The 23,310-nt window shown below is 41.8% G+C and overlaps 1 protein-coding gene across 1 annotated transcript in view; it reads left to right on the forward strand.

Annotated features, from left to right (window-relative positions):
* Positions 1–23,310, forward strand: part of mnd1 (meiotic nuclear divisions 1 homolog (S. cerevisiae)) — a 34,363-nt gene that overhangs the window by 6,990 nt on the left and 4,063 nt on the right. The window contains exons 4-7 of the mRNA XM_010899206.4: positions 1,827–1,975; positions 11,127–11,201; positions 11,416–11,530; positions 22,632–22,676. Of these exons, the coding sequence (XP_010897508.2) occupies positions 1,827–1,975; positions 11,127–11,201; positions 11,416–11,530; positions 22,632–22,676 (384 nt within the window). The remainder of the gene's footprint in view (positions 1–1,826; positions 1,976–11,126; positions 11,202–11,415; positions 11,531–22,631; positions 22,677–23,310) is intronic.

The following is a 23,310-nucleotide window of genomic DNA, read 5'->3' on the forward strand; positions in this document are numbered from 1 at the left end:
CATTGCTGTGTGCTGTACTACTTACAGTGGATATAAAAAGTCTACACACCCCTGTAAAAATGCCAGGTTCTTGTGATGTAAAAGAATGAGACAAAGATAAATCATGTCAGACCTTTTTCCACCTTTAATATGACCTATAACGTGAACAATTCAATTGAAAAACAAAAATCTTTGGAAAAAAAAGAAAAACTTGCAATAACCTGGTTGCATAAGTGTGCACACCCATAAACTAAAACTTTGAAGCACCTTTTGATTTTGTTACGTCAATATTTGCCCACTCTTCTTTGCAAAAACGCTCCAAATCTGTCAGATTGTGAGGACATCTCCTGTGCACAGCCCTCTTCAGATCACACCACAGATTCAGGTCTGGGCTCTGGCTGGGCCATTCCAAAACGTTAATCTTCTGGTGAAGCCATGCTTTTGTGGACTTGGATGTGTGCTTTGGGTCATTGTCGTGCTGAAAGGTGAACTTCCTCTTCATCTTCAGCTTTCTAACGGACAACTGAAGGTTTTATGCCAAAATCGCCTTGTATTTGGAACTGTTCATAATTCCTTCCACCCTGACTAAGGCCCCGGTTCCAGCTGAAGAAAAACAGCCCCAAAGCATGTTGCTGCCACCACCATGCTTCACTGTGGGTATGGTGTTCTTTGTGTGATGTGCATTGTTGTTTTTGCGCCAAACATACCTTTTGGAATTATGGCCAAAAAGTTCAACCTTGGTTTTGTCAGACCATAACACACTTTCCCACATGCTTTTGGGAGACTTGATGTTTGTTTTTGCTAACTTCAGCCGGGCTTGGATGTTTTTCATTGTAAGAAAGGCTTCCGTCTTGCCACCCTACCCATTCATATGAAGAATATGGGAGATTGTTGTCACATGTAGCACACAGCCAGTACATGCCAGAAATTCCTGCAGTTCCTTTCGTGTTGCTGTAGGCCACTTGGAAGCCTCTCTGGCCAGTTTTTCTCTAGTCTTTTCATACATTTTGGAGGGACGTCCAGTTCTTGGTAATGTCTCTGTTGTGCCATATTTGCTCCACTTGATGATGACTGTGTTCCATGGTATATCTAATACTTTGGAAATTATTTTGTACCCTTCTGCTGACTGATCTCTTTCAACAATGAGATCCCTCTGATGCTTTGGAAGCTCTCTGTGGACCATGGCTTTTGCTCTGAGATGCAACTAAGAAAATGTCAGGAAAATCCTACTAGAACAGCTGAACTTTTTGTGATTAGTTTAAATGATGGCAGGTGTGTAATGACTTCTATTTAACTTGAGTTTGAATTTGATTTGTTAAATCTAAACACAGCCACATCCCCAGTTATACAAGGGTGTGCACACTTATGCAACCAGGTTATAGTAAGATTTCTGTTTTTCATTTTTCCCCCTCAAAGATTTCAGTTTGTTTTTCAATTGAATGGTTCACGTTATAGGTCACATTAACATGATTTATCATGACATGATTTATCTTTGTCTCATTCTTTTACATCACAAGAACCTTGCATTTTAACAGGGGTGTGTAGACTTTTTATATCCACTGTATGTTCATATATTGTCAATTATGACTTACCTTCCACCCAAAACTTTATGCAGACATTTGCCCTAAGAAACTAAAGTTCCTGACTACCTCAATTTACCTTTCTGTCATTTGTGTCTTTTTTGTGTTTCTGTCATCTCTGCACCTCCTTAACCATATTTGAGAAGGTCCAGTGTCCCTCTACTCTGACCTTCTCCAATGGGTTTTGAGACGTAGCTGAGTAGAGGATGCAAACGATTCTGTCAATATTTCCTGAGGAAGCCCCTTGGCCTTTCCCCCTGTGTGCAGCACCCATGTCAGTGAAAGAGGTCCTTCAGAGTCTGGTGGATGACAACATGGTTGACTGTGAGAGAGTGGGCACATCCAACTACTATTGGGCCTTTCCCAGCAAGGCTCTACATGCACGGAAGCACAAGGTGAAGGAGCTGGAGAAGCAGGTGATTATTTAACAGGTTTATTGAGGCATAAGCCACTTTTTCCACAACTGGCCGTTGCAGCATGTGTTCAGATTGGAGCCATTGCTGTTTTAGCAGTTCTCTTGTAGGGACTAATGCCGTTTTATCCTTTCATTTTTAAATCATCACTATGTAATGATACAAATTATTTCCCTTAGTGTTTCATTTTGTGTGTGATGGGAAACGAGTTTAAAAGATTTTCAGCATTCAGACCTAATTAAATTTAGAGTCCATCCTCTAACCCAGGTAAAGACTGTCCAACTGCATGTCAAAAGACTGATACAATTTTTAAATTCCCACCCAAACAGGAATACATATAATATATATAGCTCTTACAGACAAAGCCAATTCTCATACTTTTAACTGTTTTAATGGATTGTTTTTACCTGATAGTCTAGAAATATAACACAAATTGTAATTAAAAGATATATATATTTAACCTCCTGAGACCCAGTGTCCACATTTGGACCCAAAGCTCAGGTCTTAAGAGTTAACCTTTTTTTAAACCAGGGAATAGACTCACTGAGATAAAAAATCTCTTACTGAAGCGTACTGGCCAATTTCTTCCTTAGACCCATATTATAATCAGAGGTGTATTTAAGTTATATTAATTATTTATTGTTGCAGAGGAAGGTTCTGTTCTGCAATACATTTCTCTTGTAAAATGTAATATGTGCTTGTAAAGGTGGTCACGCCTCTGAAATCTGGAGGGGTCAAGAACCAATGTAATTATGGACAGGGGATGTGTGTATAGGTTTGTCTGTTTGTCTATGAAGATGTATGTATCCTTGTGTTTGTGTTGGAATGACTGAGGGGGAATGAGAGTGTGTGGCATGCGTGCGTGCCTTTTTTGTGGAAAACGATTGCACACTGGGATGGCTTATGATGGGGCGGCTGCTGGGGCTCATGCTCGGCAGGGAGCTTGGCAAGATGGAGTGTTTTTGCTCCATTGACTCATGATGAGGGCAACAGCTGACATGGGCAACATAATCACTCCATAAATGTACAGCCTCCGCTCCTCCTGGCCAGTGAAGAGGGCTGGTCAGCCAAAGACTGGTAAGATCCCAAACGTGATACCAGGACAACCTAAGACGGACATCTCGCATACTTGAGGCACTTACCTCTGAATTTACAGTACGCTCACGCCGTGGGCTGACCAAACAGTGCAATATGTATGCTCTCCTGGTCTGGGAATATTGATGGGGTGGGAGTTGTTGTGGGTGCAGTGGGGATCTGATTCTGTGCAATACCATTGACCCACTGGAGCCTAGAAACCATTGGCACTGGATCTGTATGGCTATCTATGGGTATGTGCCCCAGCGGCTTGCACCTTATTTTGAACCTGTGGGAAGCACGGACGTCGATGGTGTTTTGTTTTGTGGGGAATTGAGTGTGCGCGTGTGTGCACAAGCATAAAAAAAAAACAGGGGCATTGAAATTATCTAAATTCTGACTGTTGATAGGCGCATAACTGATCTGCCCCCCCCAAATAAAAAAACATTTAATTACCAGACAATCTACTAACACAAGTTTTAATAATTGAGTTTTTTCCCAGATATGTTGCCTTATTCAAATGTTACATCTATCACTTCTAATAAAAAAATTTAACTTTCCAGTTATCAACTCAATTACCATTTGTCTCATTGTGCATTGCTTTACTGTAGTTGGTTTGAATGCAATCCTTGTCAGAGGATAAGCACGCAATTGAGTGTCTTTTAGATGGTTTTCTGACGGTTTGCGTATGAATTCTGCTAACCCAGAATTGAATTTGCTGTCAGTTTTCGATTAACACACGCTATATCACAAAGGCCGTTCTTATTCGATTACAAACTGAAACGGTGCTGCCTGATTGCACTAATTGCAATTGCACTGTGTTCCACATGACACCGCTAACTGCAAGGCAGTGAGATTAGAGCTGTGCCATTCAAGGGCCCAGAACCACCTATACCGTAATTCCCTGTTTATAAATCAGTGTTGCCAACTCCTCATAAGGAAAATAGCTATTTGCTCTCCTAAAAGTCGCTAGAAGTCGCTAAATGATGTCATCACCTAATTTGTATAATTGGCCATGTGCATGTAATTGTGATGGACGCTGTAGGAGAGGAATAATGTCATGGGAGAGACAAAAAGTGAGTAAAAAACAGCCTAAATATGTTTAGAACTACAAATGAGTTTGGTTAGATTTTTAGCCATATGGTCCACTTAGGAGCCTACAACAAGTCACAGTAAAACATGAAAATGTTTAACCATAACATTTTTTAAATTGTTTATGTAGATTGTTTTTGTATACAATCTAAATGGACCAAAAAGAGACAATAGAAAAAACTGTGAGGAAATGATGGTTAATAGTCTGGCCCTAATTCAGGTTCATATTTGTATTTATTTTTTTCCAGACCCCCCCCTCCACACATACACAGGTTGTGCTGGCTCACAGAAAGAGTGGTTCACCGTCATTTTGGTCAAGGCTCTATATGGCAGGTTCAGCAACTGAGGGAGCTGACTTAAATGAGTAAGCAGCTGATGTGCCAAACAGTTGCAAAACATTATCAGGCAGCTGGTGCTCATAACAAGCCTCACTAGACAGCTTCAGTCCATATCGAATGTACAGGATGGAGTTAAGGCTCTACAAGGACATCCCATTTTTAAGTTTGCTTTTTACCACACTCATCTGGCTGAATATTCTCTCGACTTCAGCATTCGAGTGTGGCAAGAACAACAAAGACAGCAGCCATGGCAAGTTCTTGAAACGGGTTGATATCAGCTGCATCCCTGAACTTCCAAATCTCACTCCGGAAACCCAGTGTGTTTTTTGTCTCATTCCATTTAATAAGACGGATGACACGCCATAGCTGGACAATCTTGTCTATCTCTGCAGGGGAGTAACCAAGGAACTTGGCAATTTTTTCTATTTCTCTAGGGCTCTTATTGGGCTTCAGAGTTTCCTCCACATTGAAAACTGACATGTACTGCAATGCTTCGATGTTGTCTGGCAGACTCACCCTCAACTCATTAGTGAGGGAGATGGTGAAGGCTGCACACCGCTTTCGGACATGGTGTTCAGCTGCCTTTGACTCAAAAAGTTAACCAAGGTACGGTTTGGGACTATATATCCATCTATTGGCCCTTTGAGTACATCAACATTTGCCAGTGGATTCAGCACCCTGCTGCTCACAGACTAGATCAGGCTAACCAAGCTGTCAAGTAGATTAAGAGGATCTACCTGATCTCCCTGAAAAACTGTACCTCACCCAACACTGACTTCAAAAAAGTCAGATACAATATGTTTTGAGCATCACTGTATATGGACTATAAAACCTCAGCCATGTAGCAGTGTTCACTGGACTTGGTGACTGCGAAATGCAGTCTAAGCTCCTGCCACTGGTCGAAAATGCATAGAACCGTGGGTTCAATGGAGAGCCAACGTGTGGCACACACCTTGGTTATCTGTAAAGGTTTCTCCTCACAGTTGGTGGTCTCATATATGGCCTTGTAGGCCTCCCTGTGCTTTGGAGACACTGAAAACCAGCTATAAGTCTCGTACCAAGTCCTCCACCCTACGGGGATGGTGTCATTGGAAGCATGACTTACAGCAAGCTGCAGAGAGTGGCACACACAGCGAATAAGAACCAGATCTTTGAGGCCATACTCCTCTTTCAGCACTTTATGCACCCCATTGTTAATCCCCTTCATAGCAGAGTCATTGTCAGTCCCTATCCCCAGGAGTTTCTCTTTTTTCCTTTTATTTTTTTTACACTTCTCGAGGAAAGCCAAAACAGCACGGGCTATAGATTTGGCATCTCCTCCCTCCAGCTCACTAAGTCCCAGAAATGTTGATACAGTTGTCTGCTTGGTGTCACTAAACTACCTTATCACGACCCCCAGGTACTTAGAAACACAGCACATCTGTGGACTCATCGAGGAGGAGGCTGAAACGCTGGTCACCCACATCTGTGACCAACTTTTTCAGAAAGTGTGGTGCTAGAATACCATTCATAATTGCTGTGCACTTTGTCCTGTGCATTCTGATGTGAGTGGCTGCATTGGAGTCTAAGAAAACAGCTCTACATGCTTCTCCAATGTGATCACATGTCAGGTTGGAACAGTGTTCAGCGATAGAAAAGTTGTTAGATTTGTCGCTAGTTGATCATTGATCATAAAAAAAGTGTCACTAGAGGGGTCTGAATACTCGCTAAATATTGCGACACAGTCGCTAAGTTGGCAACACTGCCTATATCACACCATTCATTTTATGGCTTTGTGTGTGTATACAAACCCGAGTCTTAACTGCACACACATATAAACCGCATTTGCCCAGTGAATTGACCTTTCGCAAAACCCCTCCCCAAAATGGCCTTTGTCCAGTCCTAACTTAGCAACCGGTCACTACATGAAAGTCCATCAAGCTTTCGTCATTAATGCTCAAAATAGTGAAACGTGATCATTAATACGACTAATTTGCTGCTACTACTACAATGTTAGCTAGATAGCTGGCTACCCCTAATATTAGCTTGTTACCCTGGGGCATTTGTAGGCTTAACTTTAACAAACAACTTTCTGCTGAAGTTGATAGGATGATGTTGACTGAAAGAAACAAGATCAATAATAGCTATTTAAATAGAATTTACCAGGCAGTGCAAGAGCAAGACTGGTCCCCAAGGCTGTGCTTGTTGCGTTTTTGGGGGTTTCTCATTCTATGCTTGTTTCAATTATTGTATCCCCTTCCTTGTTTACCTAAATATTTTGAACATATTCTTCCACTGCATATCACACTGCCTCTATCTGGAGGATATCGCACTGCCTCTATCTGGAGGATATTGCAGAGGTATTGCTCCAAAAAGAATCACTTACACTGACTGGTAATATGCAACTTTTCTCTGTGCTTGGCTGTTTACAGTTGTTGCCGCTTACAGAGAACCGCAGCTTGATGGGCGTAGCAACAGTAACTAGATAGGCGGGGCTTTTGTGAACAGTAATATTAAACATTTGTCATAGGGCTCTACCAAAATATAATAAAGAGTAAAATATGTTTTTGAAAACCCTGCATTGCCAATTGTATCATATTTGCTACATGAGTTTGAGACCGCTACGTTGTCAAGCAATCATCTGTGAAAAAGTATGCTGGTGGAAACACTTAAAAATGTAAACTGCACATGTATTAACCGCTGTTCGAAAAAGTTTTCAAAATCTGTATATAAGCCACGGTACTTGTCTGGCTATTTGGTTAATATTTTGATAATATATTTTGAATATAAGGTTAAGCTGATAAACAAAAATATTTTTTGTGCACAAGAAACAGGACTTGCGAAACCGTGCCTTTTGGGTATCTGCATTTTGCGTATCTGCATTTTGCGCTGTGTATTGTTGTCACCTGATGCATTAACTTTTTTCTTTTTTGTAGTGATTTTATATTTTCTCTCCTTCCATGTCAATTTCTGTAGATTGAACGGTGGTTCATTCATGCAACGAACAGCCTGTTCCATCCCAAACACCAAACATTCTCTAATGGGTTGAGGCCTGGGGACTTTGCTGGTCACTCAAATTAATTGATCTGGGGTTTGTCAGACCAGGCAATATTTTTCCACTTCTCAGTGTGTTGATGGTTGTGTGCCCACCGGAGCTCTACTTTGTTGATAGGAAGTGGAACCCGGTTTGGTTATTTCCTGCCATAGCACATCCATGATTTGGGCATAACTGAGATTGTGTTTTGAAAGCCACTCTTGGAAAGCACCATTATTTGTTGGTTTGTGGCCTAACTTGGAGCACTGCACCTGACTGCGACTGATTCTGTGGGGAACGGTGGACTCTCTATCAGTAGTGCCGCTCACGGTGGTGTTGTGCCTTGTCACAAGCAGCTGTGTGAATTGTCACTTGAGCAGCTGGTGGTCCTCTTGATGGCATCTCCTCATCATGATGACACGCTCCCCCCAGATGGTGCGAGGGCGGGCACCTGGCAGTGAAATAAACAGCTTCTGGTCGCCAATGGTGCTACTAATGCGGCCACCCACGCTGTGGAGTTAAAAATGTAACTTGTGGTCTGTTATCAATGTCAATAACATGGTAACCCTCCCAACTCTGGTTCTATAAGCAGAGTCAAAAGCAGGGGATGGTTTGTCTGTTTTATTGTGCATGTTTTATATCATTGGGGTTTTCGATCACTGTTTGAACTTGTTTACAGTACAGTATGATTACAGTACAGGATGATGTGGGTGTATAAAACACTGCAAATATCAGTAACTGTGTTCCATATGGTACCCCTAGGGCACTTGAAAGCCATTTAGGTGACAATGAGTGAGCTAATATTTGAGACCATATATGGAAGAATAGAATATATTTCTTTTTTTAAGCAAGAAAATGTAACCGGCAAGCTTAGTTCAGTCGGTTCATGATTAGAAGGGATGAATGTTGTTGCCGTCATTGGTTTAGAACCTGGGTCTCCCATGTGAGAGGCTGTGACTTGAACCACTACGCTACACATGCTGAGTGTTGGTATGGTGTCTCGACAATAGATCATTTTGTCACCCAAGTTTGAATATTTCGCTAGATACTATTAAGCATTGTATTAAACTGACTAATGTTTCTTATTAAGTTTAAATCCACCACAAATATCATCAATGAATTGTATGGCTTTCGCCACCAACCATTTTAACAACTTATTAGCCAGTAACAGGCTTACTTGTATCTACTAACTTACTACTTTAAATAGTCATAAGAACTGAGCAATTGCTAGCGAGACTGAAGATAACTTTACACTGCCAAAGCAATTTAATTTCATGGAACAACGTTCGTTTTTCTTTAGTTTGTGAATGACATTGACACAATAACCATCAATATAGGCGACAATAAATGAAAAGACGCAAGAATCTTGGAAACCCTGTCCTCTTGAACTTCGTAAGTGTTCGGGATTTAGTGTATAGTACCCCAAAAAGCATGCACAGATGGGTACTTCCACCTAAAATAGTTGGAATATAACAAGACTTACTAGGCTTACGTAGCTCCTTAAGGTACTAGGCTAACGTAGCTCCTTAAGGTACTAGGCTAACGTAGCTCCTTAAGGTTGTGGCCAACAACGTTTTTGTCTATCCTGAACAAATCCTAATGCATAATTTGCATTAGGATTTGAACACCAGTCCCCTGCGTGGGAGTCCACGTCTCTTGGCCGGCTCCGCTTATGCAGTCCGGCAAAAATGTGCACACCTACAACCCCACTCACACCCTCCGCACACCGTATTTATAAAACGAGTATAATGCACAACGCTGACCACAGAACCACAACAATCCACAGTAGTCACCAGACTCCATTACCCAAACATATTACGCTGCAAATCTGTGGTAAACCAGACTCAAGGGGGGGCATAAGTCCGGAAAAATAACCCTGTACCTTAGTTCCCTCAGCCATAACAGGCCTGCAGAGCAATGTTCCTCCTCATTCATACACTGATCAGCCATAACATTATGACCACTGACAGGTGAAGTGAATAACACTGATAATCTCATTATCATGGCACCTGTCAGTGGGTGGGATATATTAGGCAGCAAGTGAATATTCTGTCTTCAAAGTTGATGTGTTAGAAGCAGGAAAAATGGGCAAGCATAAGGATCTGAGTGATTTTGACGAGGGCCTAATTATGATGGCTAGACGACTGGGTCAGAGCATCTTCAAAACTGCAGCCCTTGTGGGGTGTTCCCGGTCTGCAGTGGTCAGTAATTATCAAAAGGAAAAGGAAGGAAAAGTGGTTAACCGGCAACAGGGTCATGGGTGGCCAAGACTCATTGATGCATGTGGGGAGCGAAGGCTGGCCTGTGTAGTCTGATCCAACAGATGAGCTACTGTAGCTCAAAGTGTGGAAAAAGTTAATGCTGGTACTGATAGAAAGGTGTCAACACAGTGCATCACAGTTTGTTGCGTATGGGGCTGAGTAGCCGCAGACCAGTCAGGATGCCCATGCTGACCCCTGTGACCACTGCGCCTACAATGGGTATGTGAGTATCAGAACTGGAACACGGAGCAATTGAATAAGGTGGCCTGGTCTGATGAATCACGTTTCCTTTTACATAACATGGATGGCCAGGTGCGTGTGTGGCACCAGGATGTACTATGGGAAGGAGACAAGCCTGGCTGATGCAGTGTGATGCTTTGGGCATTGTTCTGCTGGGAAACCTTGGGTCCTGCCATTTATGTGGATGTTACTTTGACACGTAACTCCTACCTGAGCATTGTTTCAGACCATGTGCACCCTTTCATGGCAATGGTAGTCCCTGATGACATTGGCCCTACCACAAAGCAAAAATTGTTCAGGAATGGTTTGAGGACCACAACAATGAGTTTAAGGTGTTGATTTGGCTTCCAAATTCCCCAGATCTCAATCCAATCGTGCATCTGTGGGATGTGCTGGACAAAGTCTGATTCACTTCTTGACCCCACTTCTTAATTTACAGGACTTGAAACTGCTAACGTCTTGGTGCCAGATACCAAAGCACACCTTCAGAGGTCTAGTGGAGTCCATGCCTCGATGGGTCAGAGCTGTTTTGGGAGCAAAAGGGGGACCTACACAATATTAGGCTGGTGGTCATAATGTTATGGCTGATCAATATACAGCTCTGGAAAAAATTAAGAGACCTCTGCACCTTTTCCTTTCCAAAAAAGTAAATAAGGAAGGTTTTGAGTGAGGAACAGAAGGGTTAAAATTAAGAGACCCCTGCAAATTGAAACACGCTGTGTGCGTGTGTTTTTTGTGTGTGCGTGCACCTCAGTATGAATTTATGATGCGGCCAGATGCATTGCTTTGCCTGTCTTAGGTTGCCTCGGTTTCGATGGTGGGATCTTACCCATCTTTGGCTAACCTGCCCTCTTAACTGGCCACAATCCTAGCCCTGTATAAGAGACTGAGATACCGTCTGCACAATTGAACATGTTGCACAAGCTACTAGCAAACACCATGTTTTCCCCTGAATAGAATAATTGTTTGCATGGGATTTAAACTGGAGCCCACAACACAAAATTGCGTGAATGTGCATGAAGTTTGGGTTATTCAAACTTTCCTGTCAAAGAAAGAAAAATGCGTGAGAGAAGGATTTAGAAAAAATTCAGACGAAAACAAGCATTTGTTAATTCAATATTATCCCCTCGCCATAGCATTCTGAGGCAAAGCAACGTAAAATGTCTCTGCAGCAGGCTGTCGACAAAGCGAAAGTAGGACGTCAAGATACAGTAAGTGAATTTACCTCACAGCCCATTAACAATTCCATCTTTATCTTTGACATTGAGATTGTCTCACATTGACAAACTAATTAGTTAATGACATCTCAGGCCTAGTTTTGTGGAAAGTATGAAATTGAGTTTTTGCATTATTCATAAGATTGCATCAGTTTATTATTGTACAATAAGTGTGTGTGTGTGATTGTGTTTGTGTGACTACCTAAAGGATGAGAGGGCCTCTTTGCTAAAGGAACTGCTGGCTCTGAGGGAGGAGAGGACCAATCTGAAGGCTCAGCTGGAGAAGTACAGGGAGTGCGATCCGGAAGTGATCGAGGAGATAAGTGAGTACCCTATGACCAGCAACTCGGAAGAGGGTGTGTTAAATCCTTTGTCCTGAGGTATGCACCTCTTCTAATACTCACCACAAAAATGGCTTTTAAATTGGTATAGACACAGGCTAGAGTGACCATTTTGCTCTACCAATCATCCTTTTAAACCACCAGAAGTTGAAATGTGAACACATTGGGAGTAAGGAAATACTATTTGGACATCACCTGAAGTAATTCCAATGTACATCCAAATGAAAGCCATTAATCAACTTTTATATATGATCAATCAGTTCCAGAAAAACTTGCATCCACTTGAGCCAGAAGCTTGTTTTATATAAAATTTGCTGTACTCCCATTTTGTCTGTCTTGGAATCTTTGCCATTCTAGATACATTCCAATACATATTCTGATTGGTTTAAATTAATGAAAACAAGGAACCCAATGAAACAAAAGGTGTCTCATCTGGACAGATGGCTTTTCTCCGCATTTTTGGAACAATACTCTGGAAGCGTTTGGGAACTGAGGAGACCAATTGCTATAGTTTTTGAAAGTGAAAATCCCATTCATGCTTGATATAGGATTTCAGCTACTCAACAGTTCGGGGTCTCCTTTGTCATATATATTTTGTTTCATGATTCGCCAAATGTTTTCACTGGGTGACCGGACTAGTTCAGCACCCAGACTCTTACTACAGAGACATGCGGTTTTGATACATACAGAATGGGGTTTGGCATTGTCTTGCTGTAATAAGCAAAGCATTCCCTGAAAAAGGTGGCAGTCAATTGTTGCTCCACAACCTGTATATATTGTTCAGCGTTAATGGTGCCTTCACAGATGTCCAAGTCACCCATGTTATGTGCATTAATGCACCCCCATACCATCATGGATGCTGGCTTTTGAACTGTGCGCTGATAACAACCCGGATAGTCCCTCTCCTCTTTAGTCCAGAGGACGTGGTGCCCATGATTCCCAAAAATGTATTTCACATTTTTTATTAATCAAAATACAGGACAGTTTTCCACTTCGCCTCAGTCCATTTTTAATGAGCTCGGGCCCAGAGAAGGCAGCAACGTTTCTGGATCTTGTTTAAATCTGGTTTCATCATTGCATGGTAGGGTTTTAACATGTTTTTGTGGATGCAGCGACGTACTGTGTTCATAGACAATGGTGTTCCTCAGTGTTCCTGAGCCCATGCAGTGATGTCCACTACAGAATCGTGTATGTTTTTAATGCAGTGTCGATTTAAGACATAAAAAAAATAGAATACTTAAAAAAAAGGACAATTAATTGAAACATCTGTATAAATCCAAATCAATAAAGGAAAACAAAACCTAAGCTTAAATATAATTTACTGTTTTGGCTCATATACCTGGCTGGCTGACGCAACCTGTGGGTGCTAAGGCCAGACCTCTTGACTGTCATGTTCTGGTCTAGAGGACAGCAGTGATTGTATGGGTTCATTTAGCACCTGCTATTCATTTTTCTGTCAAGAGAGTTTGACATTTGGGTTAAACTAAAATAAAATCTAGAAAATAAAATCTAAGAAACAAAACCTGAGCCATAATTTGCTTTGTTGGCTTCTGCAGTGGTCTGCTTGAAGTTAGTTTACAGGTACCTCAATTTATTGGTGCCCTTGATAAACAGAAACAGCTGTATAAAATAAACATCATGGGTATATTTAAATAGATTGGGAATATACACTGACAAGCCAAAACATTATGACCACCTGCCTAATATGCTGTTGGCCTTCTACGTGCCTCCAAAACAGCACCTATTCATCGAGGCATGGACTCTACGCGACCCTTGAATGTGTCCTGTGGTATCTCTCACCAAGACTTTAGCAGCAGGTCCTTCAAGTTCTGTAAATTGCGAGATGGAGATCCCAATCAGATTGAGATCTGGGGAATTTTTGGGCCATTTTTCATCATGTTCCTCAAACCATTTCCGGGTGTCTGGGCGCATAAGTAGGTGGAACGTGTACATCCTGGTGCCATCACTTTCCCAGGTGAACAGCGCTCACGTACACGGTCATCTACATGAGGTAAAAGAAAATGAGACTCATCAGACCAGAGAGCCTCCTTCCACTACTCCAAGGTCCAGTTCTCATGCTCGCGTGCCACAGTTCTCATGCTCGCGTGCCAACAGTGGACAGGGGTCGTCATGGGCACTCTGTGGCTACACCCTGTGTAGCAGGGTGCAATGCACTGTGTTGTGTGACACATTCCTCTTGTAACCATCCCTTACAATTTTTTGTGACTCTGTGCCACAGTAGACCTTCTGTTGGTTTGGACCAGACAGAATAGCCTTTTTTGCCCTCACGCATCAATGAGCCTTGGGCACCCAACACCCTGTTGCCAGTTTGTCCTTCCTCGGATCACTCTCGGTAGGTACCACTGTTGACCAGGAGCACCCCACAAGTTTTGTTGTTTCAGAGATTCTCAACAATTTGGCCCTTGTCAAAGTCGCTCAGGTCTTTACTCCTGCCCATTTTTCCTACATCCAACGCATTGACTATGAGAACTGATCGCTTACCATCTAACCTACCCTTTTATGTGCCCTTGTTAGGAGATGATCAATGTTATTCGCTTCACCTGTGAGTGGTCATAATGTTTTGGCTTATCAGTGTATGGTACTACTTAAAAAAAATATATAGTTAATTTATTTTTCAACCAGATTTACCTCATTGAAATAAAAAAATCTGTTTTCCAATAGGTAGCTGGTCAATGTAGCAGCACACAGAAGGTACAATACATCAACATAGATTTTTTGTATATACATCTCTCACATTTTTGCAAATATTTGATTATATCTTTTCATGTAACAACACTGACAAAATGACACTGCTACAATGTGAAGTAGTGAGTGTACAGCTTGTATAAGTGTACATTTGCTGTCCCCTCAAAATAACACAACACACAGCCATTAATGTCTAAACTGCTGGCAACAAAATGTTTAAATGTCCAAATTGGGCCCAAAGTGTCAATATTTTGTGTGGCCATCATTATTCTCGAGCTCTTCCTTAACCCTCTTGGGCATGGAGTTCACCAGAGCTTCACAGGTTGCCACTGGAGTCTTCTTCCACTCCTCCATGACGACATCACAGAGCTGGTGGATGTTAGAGACCTTGCGCTCCTCCACCTTCCGTTTAAGGATGCTCCACAGATCCTCCATAGGATTTTGGTCTGGAGACATGCTTAGCCAGTCCATCACCTTTACCCTCAGCTTCTTTAGCAAGTCAGTGGTCGTCTTGGAGGTGTTTGGGGTCCTTATCATGTTGGAATACTGCCCTACGGCCCAGTCTCCGAAGGGAGGTGATTATGCTCTGCTTCAGTATGTCACAGTTCCCTCAATGAACTGTAGCTCCCCAGTGCCAGCAGCACTCATGCAGCCCCAGACCATGACACTCCCACCACCATACTTGACTGTAGGCAAGACACACTTGTCTTTGTACTCCTCACCTGGTTGCCGCCAAACACGCTTGACACCATCTGAACCAAATAAGTTGATATTGGTCTCTTCAGACCACAGGACATGATTCCAGTAATCCATGTCCTTAGTCTGCTTGTCTTCAGCAAACTGTTTGCAGGCTTTCTTGTGCATCATCTATAGAAGATGCTTCCTTCTGGGATGACAGCCATGCAGACCAATTGGAGGCATTGTGCGGTGTATGGTCTGAGCACCCCCCCCACCCCTTTAACCTCTACAGCAATGCTGGCAGCACTCATACGTTTATTTCCCAAAGACAACCGCTGAGCAAGTACACTCGTCTTCTTTGGTCGACCATGGCGAGGCCTGTTCTGAGTGGAACCTGTCCTGTAAAACTGCTGTATGGTCTTGGCCACCGTACTGCAGCTCAGTTTCAGGGTCTTGGCAATCTTCTTATAGCCTAGGCCATCTTTATGTAGCGCAACAATTCTTTTTTTCAGATCCTCAGAGTTCTTTGCCATGAGGTGCCATGTTGAACTTTCAGTGACCAGTATGAGGGAGTGTGAGAGCGATAACACCAAATTTAACACATCTGCTCCCCATTCACACCAGAGACCTTGTAACACTAATGAGTCACATGACACCGGGGTGGGACAATGGCTAATTGGGCCCAATTTGGACATTTTCACTTAGGAGTGTACTCACTTTTGTTGCCAGTGGTTTAGATATTAATGGCTGTGTTTTCAGTTATTTTGACGGGACAGCAAATGTACACTCACTACTATACATTGTAGCAAAGTGGCATTTCTTTAGGGTTCTCACATGAAAAGATATAATCAAATATTAGCAAAAATTTAAGGGGTGTACTCCCTTTTGTGAGATACTGTATGTAGTCTAGATTTAGGGTCAAAACATCACAGCCCCCCATTTCAATATCTATCCTAGATTTGATTATAAACTTAATCAATCACTGTCACTACATTTAATTCTAAATTATTTTGTAGCTCATTCCAGGTGGAGGGTGCACGGTACTGGAAAGTTTTTCTCCCCCTACTTCAGTACGGGTCTTAGGAACCGTCAACAAAATAGAGTTTTGGGAGCCCAAGCAATATTTATAATTGTATGAACATAGATATACTGGTAGCTGTCGAATGGACTTGTAAATACAAATGGCTTAATCTCTGTACTTCAAACACATTTATTAAAATAAAATAGTACTGTATTTCCCTGTATCCGAGGCCATGGTCCTCAGTCGGAAAAGGGTGGCTTGCCCACTTCAGGTTGGTGGAGAGTGCTTGCCTCAAGTGGAGGAGTTTAAGTATCTAGGGATCTTGTTCACGAGTGAGGGAAGGATGGAACGGGAGATTGACAGACGGATCGGTGCAGCTTCTGCAGTAATGCGGTCAATGTATCGGTCTGTCGTGGTGAAGAAAGAGCTGAGCCTCAAGGCGAAGCTCTCGATTTACCGGTCAATCTACGGTCCTACTCTCACCTATGGTCATGAGCTTTGGGTCATGACCGAAAGGACAAGATCCCGGATACAGGCGGCTGAAATGAGCTTTATCCGCAGGGTGGCTGGCCGATCCCTTAGAGATAGGGTGAGAAGCTCGGTCACCCGGGAGGAGCTTGGAGTAGAGCCGCTGCTCCTCCACATCGAGAGGGGTCAGCTGAGGTGGCTTGGGCATCTGTTTCGGATGCCTCCGGAACGCCTTCCTGGGAAGGTGTTCCGGTCCCGTCCCACCGGGAGGAGACCCCGGGGAAGACCTAGGACACGCTGGAGGGACTATGTCTCCCGGCTGGCCTGGGAACGCCTCGGTGTCCCCCCGGAAGAGCTGGAGGAAGTGTCTGGGGAGAGGCAAGTCTGGGCATCTCTGCTTAGACTGCTGCCCCCGCGACCCGGCCCCGGATAAAGCGGAAGAAGATTGAATGACTGTATTTCCCCAAAATCATTACTTGGATACTTGAACATACAGATTCTTTGTAGGTCCTCCTCTCTGCGCCTGAGGACTGCCCTATTCAATTCAGTTTTTTTAGACTTAATATTTGGGGAACTTCATGTATCATTTGAGATGTGTAAATGTGGTTGATTCTCTTTTAATGTACAATATTCTGTAATCTACATATATAAAAGGACTATATTAACTGTGTTTATTTTATACAATAATGTTGCTACCAACACTTTCTCTTTGAAAAGCTTGAGTTGCTTCAACAGTTCATCAATCTACACGCCTACTTGTGCTTGCCTGGACTTGCCCTCCTTTTGGCAAAGAAACCAACGGCCAGGAAATGTATTTTTAAAACATAGCAACACTTGCTGTTATTGCCACTGACAGCATTTTTTGCACATAGGATGTTTGCCAGCATTTAATTCCCCAGTCAATGTTTAATCATTGTGTTGTATGTTTTGGATTTAGTGTTAACTGATGACAGTTGCTTTGTCAAACCAAATGTTTGACAAAGCAACTGGAAAAGATAAGGGAAAAGATAAGGGAACAATTATATTGTTAATCAAAGTGCAACTGTGGATATTTTGTCAAGCTTGTTTCCAATGACCAGATGTGAAATATGCCTATTTCAATCTACATCTAAAGCATTTATTTTTCACTTAGTGTCTTTCATTCTCCTCCCAACATCTTTGACCTCTCTGGCCATTTGGGATATTTAGGACCCTATTCAATTCAATATGGAGTAAATCATTTATTTTTTGGTAAGAACCATTCAACATCACAGTTGTCGAAATTTGATCCAGGACTAGATTCCTCCAGAGTGTCTTCTGCCCAGAGAAGGTGTTTCTGGACTTCCAGCAAAAAATGTGGCATCGTCCAATCTCCTCCTGGCCGACGCTTCTGTGCTGCTTTGCCAAGAAATGGAGCCCTGGCACTGCACTATGTCCTCGGCACTAGACTGGGTAGCGTGTTACACTGACATAGCACATTGACCTGCCATCTCCCCCAAGCTGCAGCTATTCAGAGGGCTGTAATGGATGGGGCACACAGGGTAACTAACTCTCACTTTGTAATTGAAAGTGGTGGGTGTGTGCTTAGTGATTGATTGGCTTGGAAAGTGGCGTCAGGGCCAGGGAGTTGGACTGCTATAGAGATTCCTTTGCCCAGAGAATTGGAAAAGAAACATTCTCCCCCACATGATATAGTGTTGAACCTAAAGCCTTGCTGCAATTTCAAATTAACTGAAAACTCACATTGGAGTGTGATAGTGTAACTTTCTTTTGCTGTAGTCAATTGACTTGAAAACAATTACTTCAAAATGCAGGGACACTTTCTAATAAAAGAAAGAGTGGTGGTTTTGCAAGTGCTTTTAAAGTTGAGTACAGTATGTTGTCAAGGTTTGACTTTCTTTCCTTGCTAACGTTTACATGTGGGCAATTCCCTATGAAGGACAACCTCAGCATCTAAAAGTGTTTTTCATAATTTTCACTTAAGTATATCTCAGTCTTTAGGAAGTGTATGTGTGGACTTATATTTGAAATTAATACATTTCTCACCTTGGAGAAAGGCAAAGAACTCACAAATGAAAAGTGTTTGTTAAAAACCTACACTACCATTTGGGGTCTCTTAGAAATGTGCTTGTTTTCCATGAAAGCATACATAAAATGAGTTTGAACAGGAAATATAGTCTTTGACAAAGTTAGAAATAAAGATTTTTAGTTGAAATAATAATTGTGTCCTCCAGATTTTGCTTTTGTCGAAGAATCTTCTATTTGCAGCAATTACAGCCTTGCGGACGTTTGGAATTCTAGTTGTAAATTTCAGGTAATCTACACCTTCCTGAAGCACCAATCCACAAGTTGGATTGGCTTGATAGGCACTTCTTACATACCATATCGTCAAGCTGCTCCCACAACAGCTCAGTAGGATTGAGATCTGCCCACTCGATTATAGAGCTGACCAGCTGACTGCTACTTCTCTAAATAGTTCTTGCATAGTTTGAAGCTGTGCTTTGGGTCATTGTCCTGTTGAAGGAGGAAATTTGGCTTTTCACATGGTATGGCATGGCTTTGCAAAATGGAGTGATAGCCTTCCTTCAAGATCCATTTTACCCTTTACACATCTTCCACTTTACCACCACCAAAGCAACCCCGGCAATCACATTGCCTCCACCATGCTTGACAGATGGCATCTTAATTTGTTCTGTGTCTCACGAATGTTCTCCTTTGTGATCCGAACACCTCAAACTTAGATTTATCTGTCCATAACACTTTTTTCCAATCTTTTTCTGTCCAGTGTCTGTGTTCTTTTGCCCATTTGCGATATGGCTCTTTCTTTGCAACTCTGCCTAGAAGGCCAGCATCCTGGAGTCGCCTCTTCAGTGTATATATTGAGACTGGTGTTTTGCGGGTACTATTTAATGAAGCTGCTTCTCAAACTAGACACGCTAATGTGTTTGTCCTCTTGCTCAGTTGGGCATCGGGGCCTCCCACTCCTCTTTCTATTCTGGTTAGATCCAGTTTGTGCTGTTCTGTGAAGGGAGTAGTACACAGCGTTTTATGAGAGCTTCAGTTTCTTGTCAATTTCTTGCATGGGAATAGCCTTTATTTCTCAGAACAGGAATAGAATGACAAGTTGTCGCCGGGCAATACTGACTTTCAGCTCCCTCCAAAGATTTTCTATTGGGTTCAGGTCTGGAGACTGGCTAGGCCACTCCAGGACCTTGGGATTCTTCTTACGGAGCCACTCCTCAGTTGCCCTCGTTGTGTGTGACAGAGTCACGACCCATATTCAATGCTCTTATTGAGGGAAGGAGGTTGTTGGCCAAGATCTCGCGATACATGGCCACATCCATCCTCCCCTCAATACGGTGCAGTCGTCCTGTCCCCTTAGCAGAAAAGCATCCCCAAAGAATGATGTTTCCACCTCCATGCTTCACGGTTGGGATGGTGTTCTTGGGGTTGTACTCATCCTTCTTCCTCCAAACATAGCGAGTTGAGTTTAGACCAAAAAGCTCTTTGTTTGTCTCATCAGACCATATGACCTTCTCCCATTCCTCCTCTGGAACATCCAGATAGTCATTGTAGCGCACACAAACTTCAGACGGGCCTGGGCATGTGCTGGCTTGAGCAAGGGGACCTTGCGTGCGCTGCAGGATTTTAATCCATGACGGCGTAGTGTGTTACTAATGGTTTTCTTTGAGACTGTGGTCCCTGCTCTCTTCAGGTCATTGACCAGGTCCTGCCTTGTAGTTCTGGGCTGACCCCTCACCTTCCTCATGATCATTGATGCCCCACTAGGTGAGATCTTGCATGGAGCTCCAGACCGAGGGAGACTGACCATCATCTTGAGCTTCTTCCATTTTCTAATAATTGCGCCAACAGTTGTTGCCTTCTCACCAAGCTGCTTGCTTATTGTCCTGTAGCCCATCCCAGCCTTTTGCAGGTCTACAATTTTATCCCTGATGTCCTTACACAGCTCTCTGGTCTTGGCCATTGTGGAGAGGTTGGAGTCTGTTTGATTGTGTGGACAGGTCTTTTATACAGGTAAACAAGTTCAAACAGGTGCAGTTAATACAGGTAATGAGTGGAGAACAGGAGGGCTTCTTAAAGAAAAACTAACATGTCTGTGAGAGCCGGAATTCTTCCTGGTTGGTAGGTGATTAAATACTTGTTATGCAATAAAATGCAAATGTGATTTTCTGGATTTTTGTTTTAGATTCTGTCTTTCACAGTTGAAGTGTACCTATGACAAAAATTACAGACCTCTACATGCTTTGTAAGTAGGAGACCCTGCAAAATCGGCAGTGTATCAAATACTTGCTCTCCCCACTGTACGAGTCATTATAAATGATAAGGGAAGTATGTGGCGTACATCAGATGCAGGACATCATCGCGATCAAGTGACAACGTCATCAGCGAAGCACAATATTACTGCTTCTTGGCGAGATAGTGAAACTAAGAGCTTGTTGCTGCACAAGCGAAACATTTGCGGACACATTTTTTGTCTGACAGACGAAACAAACCCGATAATTCGTTGTCTAGTTAGCAATGACAGTTTGCATATTTTAATTAAATTGGAAGAAACGCGAGAAAACAACCAACTAGTCTACAAAGCTATACAAGGCTTTCCATTACAAGACTGCAATCGACCATTAGAGCTCAACAGCTGATGTGCTTGTCCATCAAGTTATCATGATAGGGTTGCTGTTGTCATTTAAAATATATTACCAGCATTAACAGCATAAAGTATGGACAACGAATTATAAAATATATAAAATTATAGCCACAGTTTATCTTACTCACCCCGACATTATTATCGCTTTCAAGGACGACTTCGTATCGCTAAACAACACAGAAAATCTATTCTATCGTAAAAAGTTGTTGCCGCTTTGTCGCAAGCATTTGTTAGTAAGGAAATTAATAAAACAAAAAGTTAAATGACAGCATACCCTGGTTTCTCATTATTGACGACATCCTTTGGAATACAATATGCTTTCATCGGGTAGATTTTGTGATATATATATATATCGTGATTCTTTAACAATAATTGTGTATATATATGTGTGTGTGTGTGTGTGTGTGTGTGTGTGTGTGTGTGTATAAATATAAATATGTATATATATGTATATGTGTATCGTGATTCTTTAACAATAATTGTGTGTATATATATGTGTGTAAATGTGTATATATATGTATATATATGTATATGTCGTTCAGCTACCGTTGCAGTAATTTAAGACGGCTGTCGACAACATAATAAATAAATAAATAGATTGTAGAGATCAGAATATCGATACAATATTGTCGAGATTTTACATTAAATTGTTGTATTGGCACAGTTAATATAACTAGTTGTGTATATAACTAACTAGTTAATATACAACTTTCAGTACTCTCGGGCCAACCAGAAAATAAATCCTGTACCTGAAAGCAGAGACTAACTGTATATTATTATAAAATCCAGACAAAAGCACAATCGGTCTGAAATGATTGCCAAATGTAATCAAATTAAACCAATTATTACATTTTTGCCATTAAACAGCCGCTATAGACTAATAGCCAATATATTGGTGCATCCCTAATTCGTAGCAGTTGTGTGTGTGCTGGATAATAATGTCATATTTTAGCTCCTGAAATTACCGCATTTGCTACATTTTGTGTGCTTGTTCTGGGATTTATTCTTTACATCCTAGGTCTTCAATCCTCTCCTCAGGGACACCCAGACATCTCACAATTGGGTTGTAGCCCTGAACAGGCACCCCTGATTCACTAAACAAGTAATTGATGATTAACTGACAGGTCAAATCAGGTGTTCTAGCCTTGGAATATATCATGGAATGGGTGGAGGGTACCTGTACTCGGAATCCAAAAATGATTTTCTAATTATGTGGGGAAAAATGTATTACTAAATACATGACTTTACTTGATTTTATAACCATCTGTTTATAGTCATGGAATGATTACAATTTATTTCCTGATAATCTACTAAATACTGACTTAATCCATTTTCCAGAAAAGTGGATTGGTTGTATTGGCACCTTATATACTGTCTAAGGAAATCTGCAATATTTAAATGTATTTCAGACTCTAACATCCATAATGGAGGGTGTCCATAACGATGATTTATTCTCTTAGAAGTAGACATGGAAAATATATTTCCATGAAGTGACTATAGTCTCTTTTATAGCATAGAAATCACCATTTAGTACCTGTAGGTTGATGGTATTTTTTGTCTTGCAGGAAGGTCAAATGTCACAGCTAAAGAAGCAGTGTCAAGATGGACAGGTAAGTCAACTGAAAAATGTACTTACACACTAAGGTTGGGTAGTGTTGCAATACAATTACCAATAGAAGAGGATCTACAGCTATTATAGATGACAAGAACCTTCTCATGTCACACTATTTTTATAGTATTTCAATTTGTTTGTAAAGCTCAGACTCCATATAGGCTACTGTCTATACCAACAGTTCCAGTAAATGGAAAAAAATTATAATGGAAAAATGCAGGATGGGTCCATGGGATTTCTGCTATTTGTTTTGTCTTAATTATTGACCAGGAACCAGGAATTGGTCAGAGTGGATAATTTTTTCACGCCTAAATTGTCTAGTACTTATGATCGTGTGCCCAATGGACACGTTTCTTCGTTGTTTTTAGATGGTAGGAGTAAAGCGCAGTGTAGTAGTCCATGCGTAACATGGACTGACAATTTGTGCTGTGCATTCCATGATGCCAATCTGCTACATTGTGTCCCCATTTGTGACCTGCCTCTTAACTTCCATGATTCTTGCCATTCTAACATTCAGTTGAATGTAGGGCTGTACAATTAATAAGATATGGGTAGAAATTCACAGTATAGACACAATATTCATATTCCAATTGCAAGCAATATTCTAAAAGAAATGTTTATATAATCTCAGC

Source organism: Esox lucius, chromosome 25 (assembly GCF_011004845.1).
Source record: "Esox lucius isolate fEsoLuc1 chromosome 25, fEsoLuc1.pri, whole genome shotgun sequence".
NCBI lineage: Eukaryota > Metazoa > Chordata > Actinopteri > Esociformes > Esocidae > Esox > Esox lucius.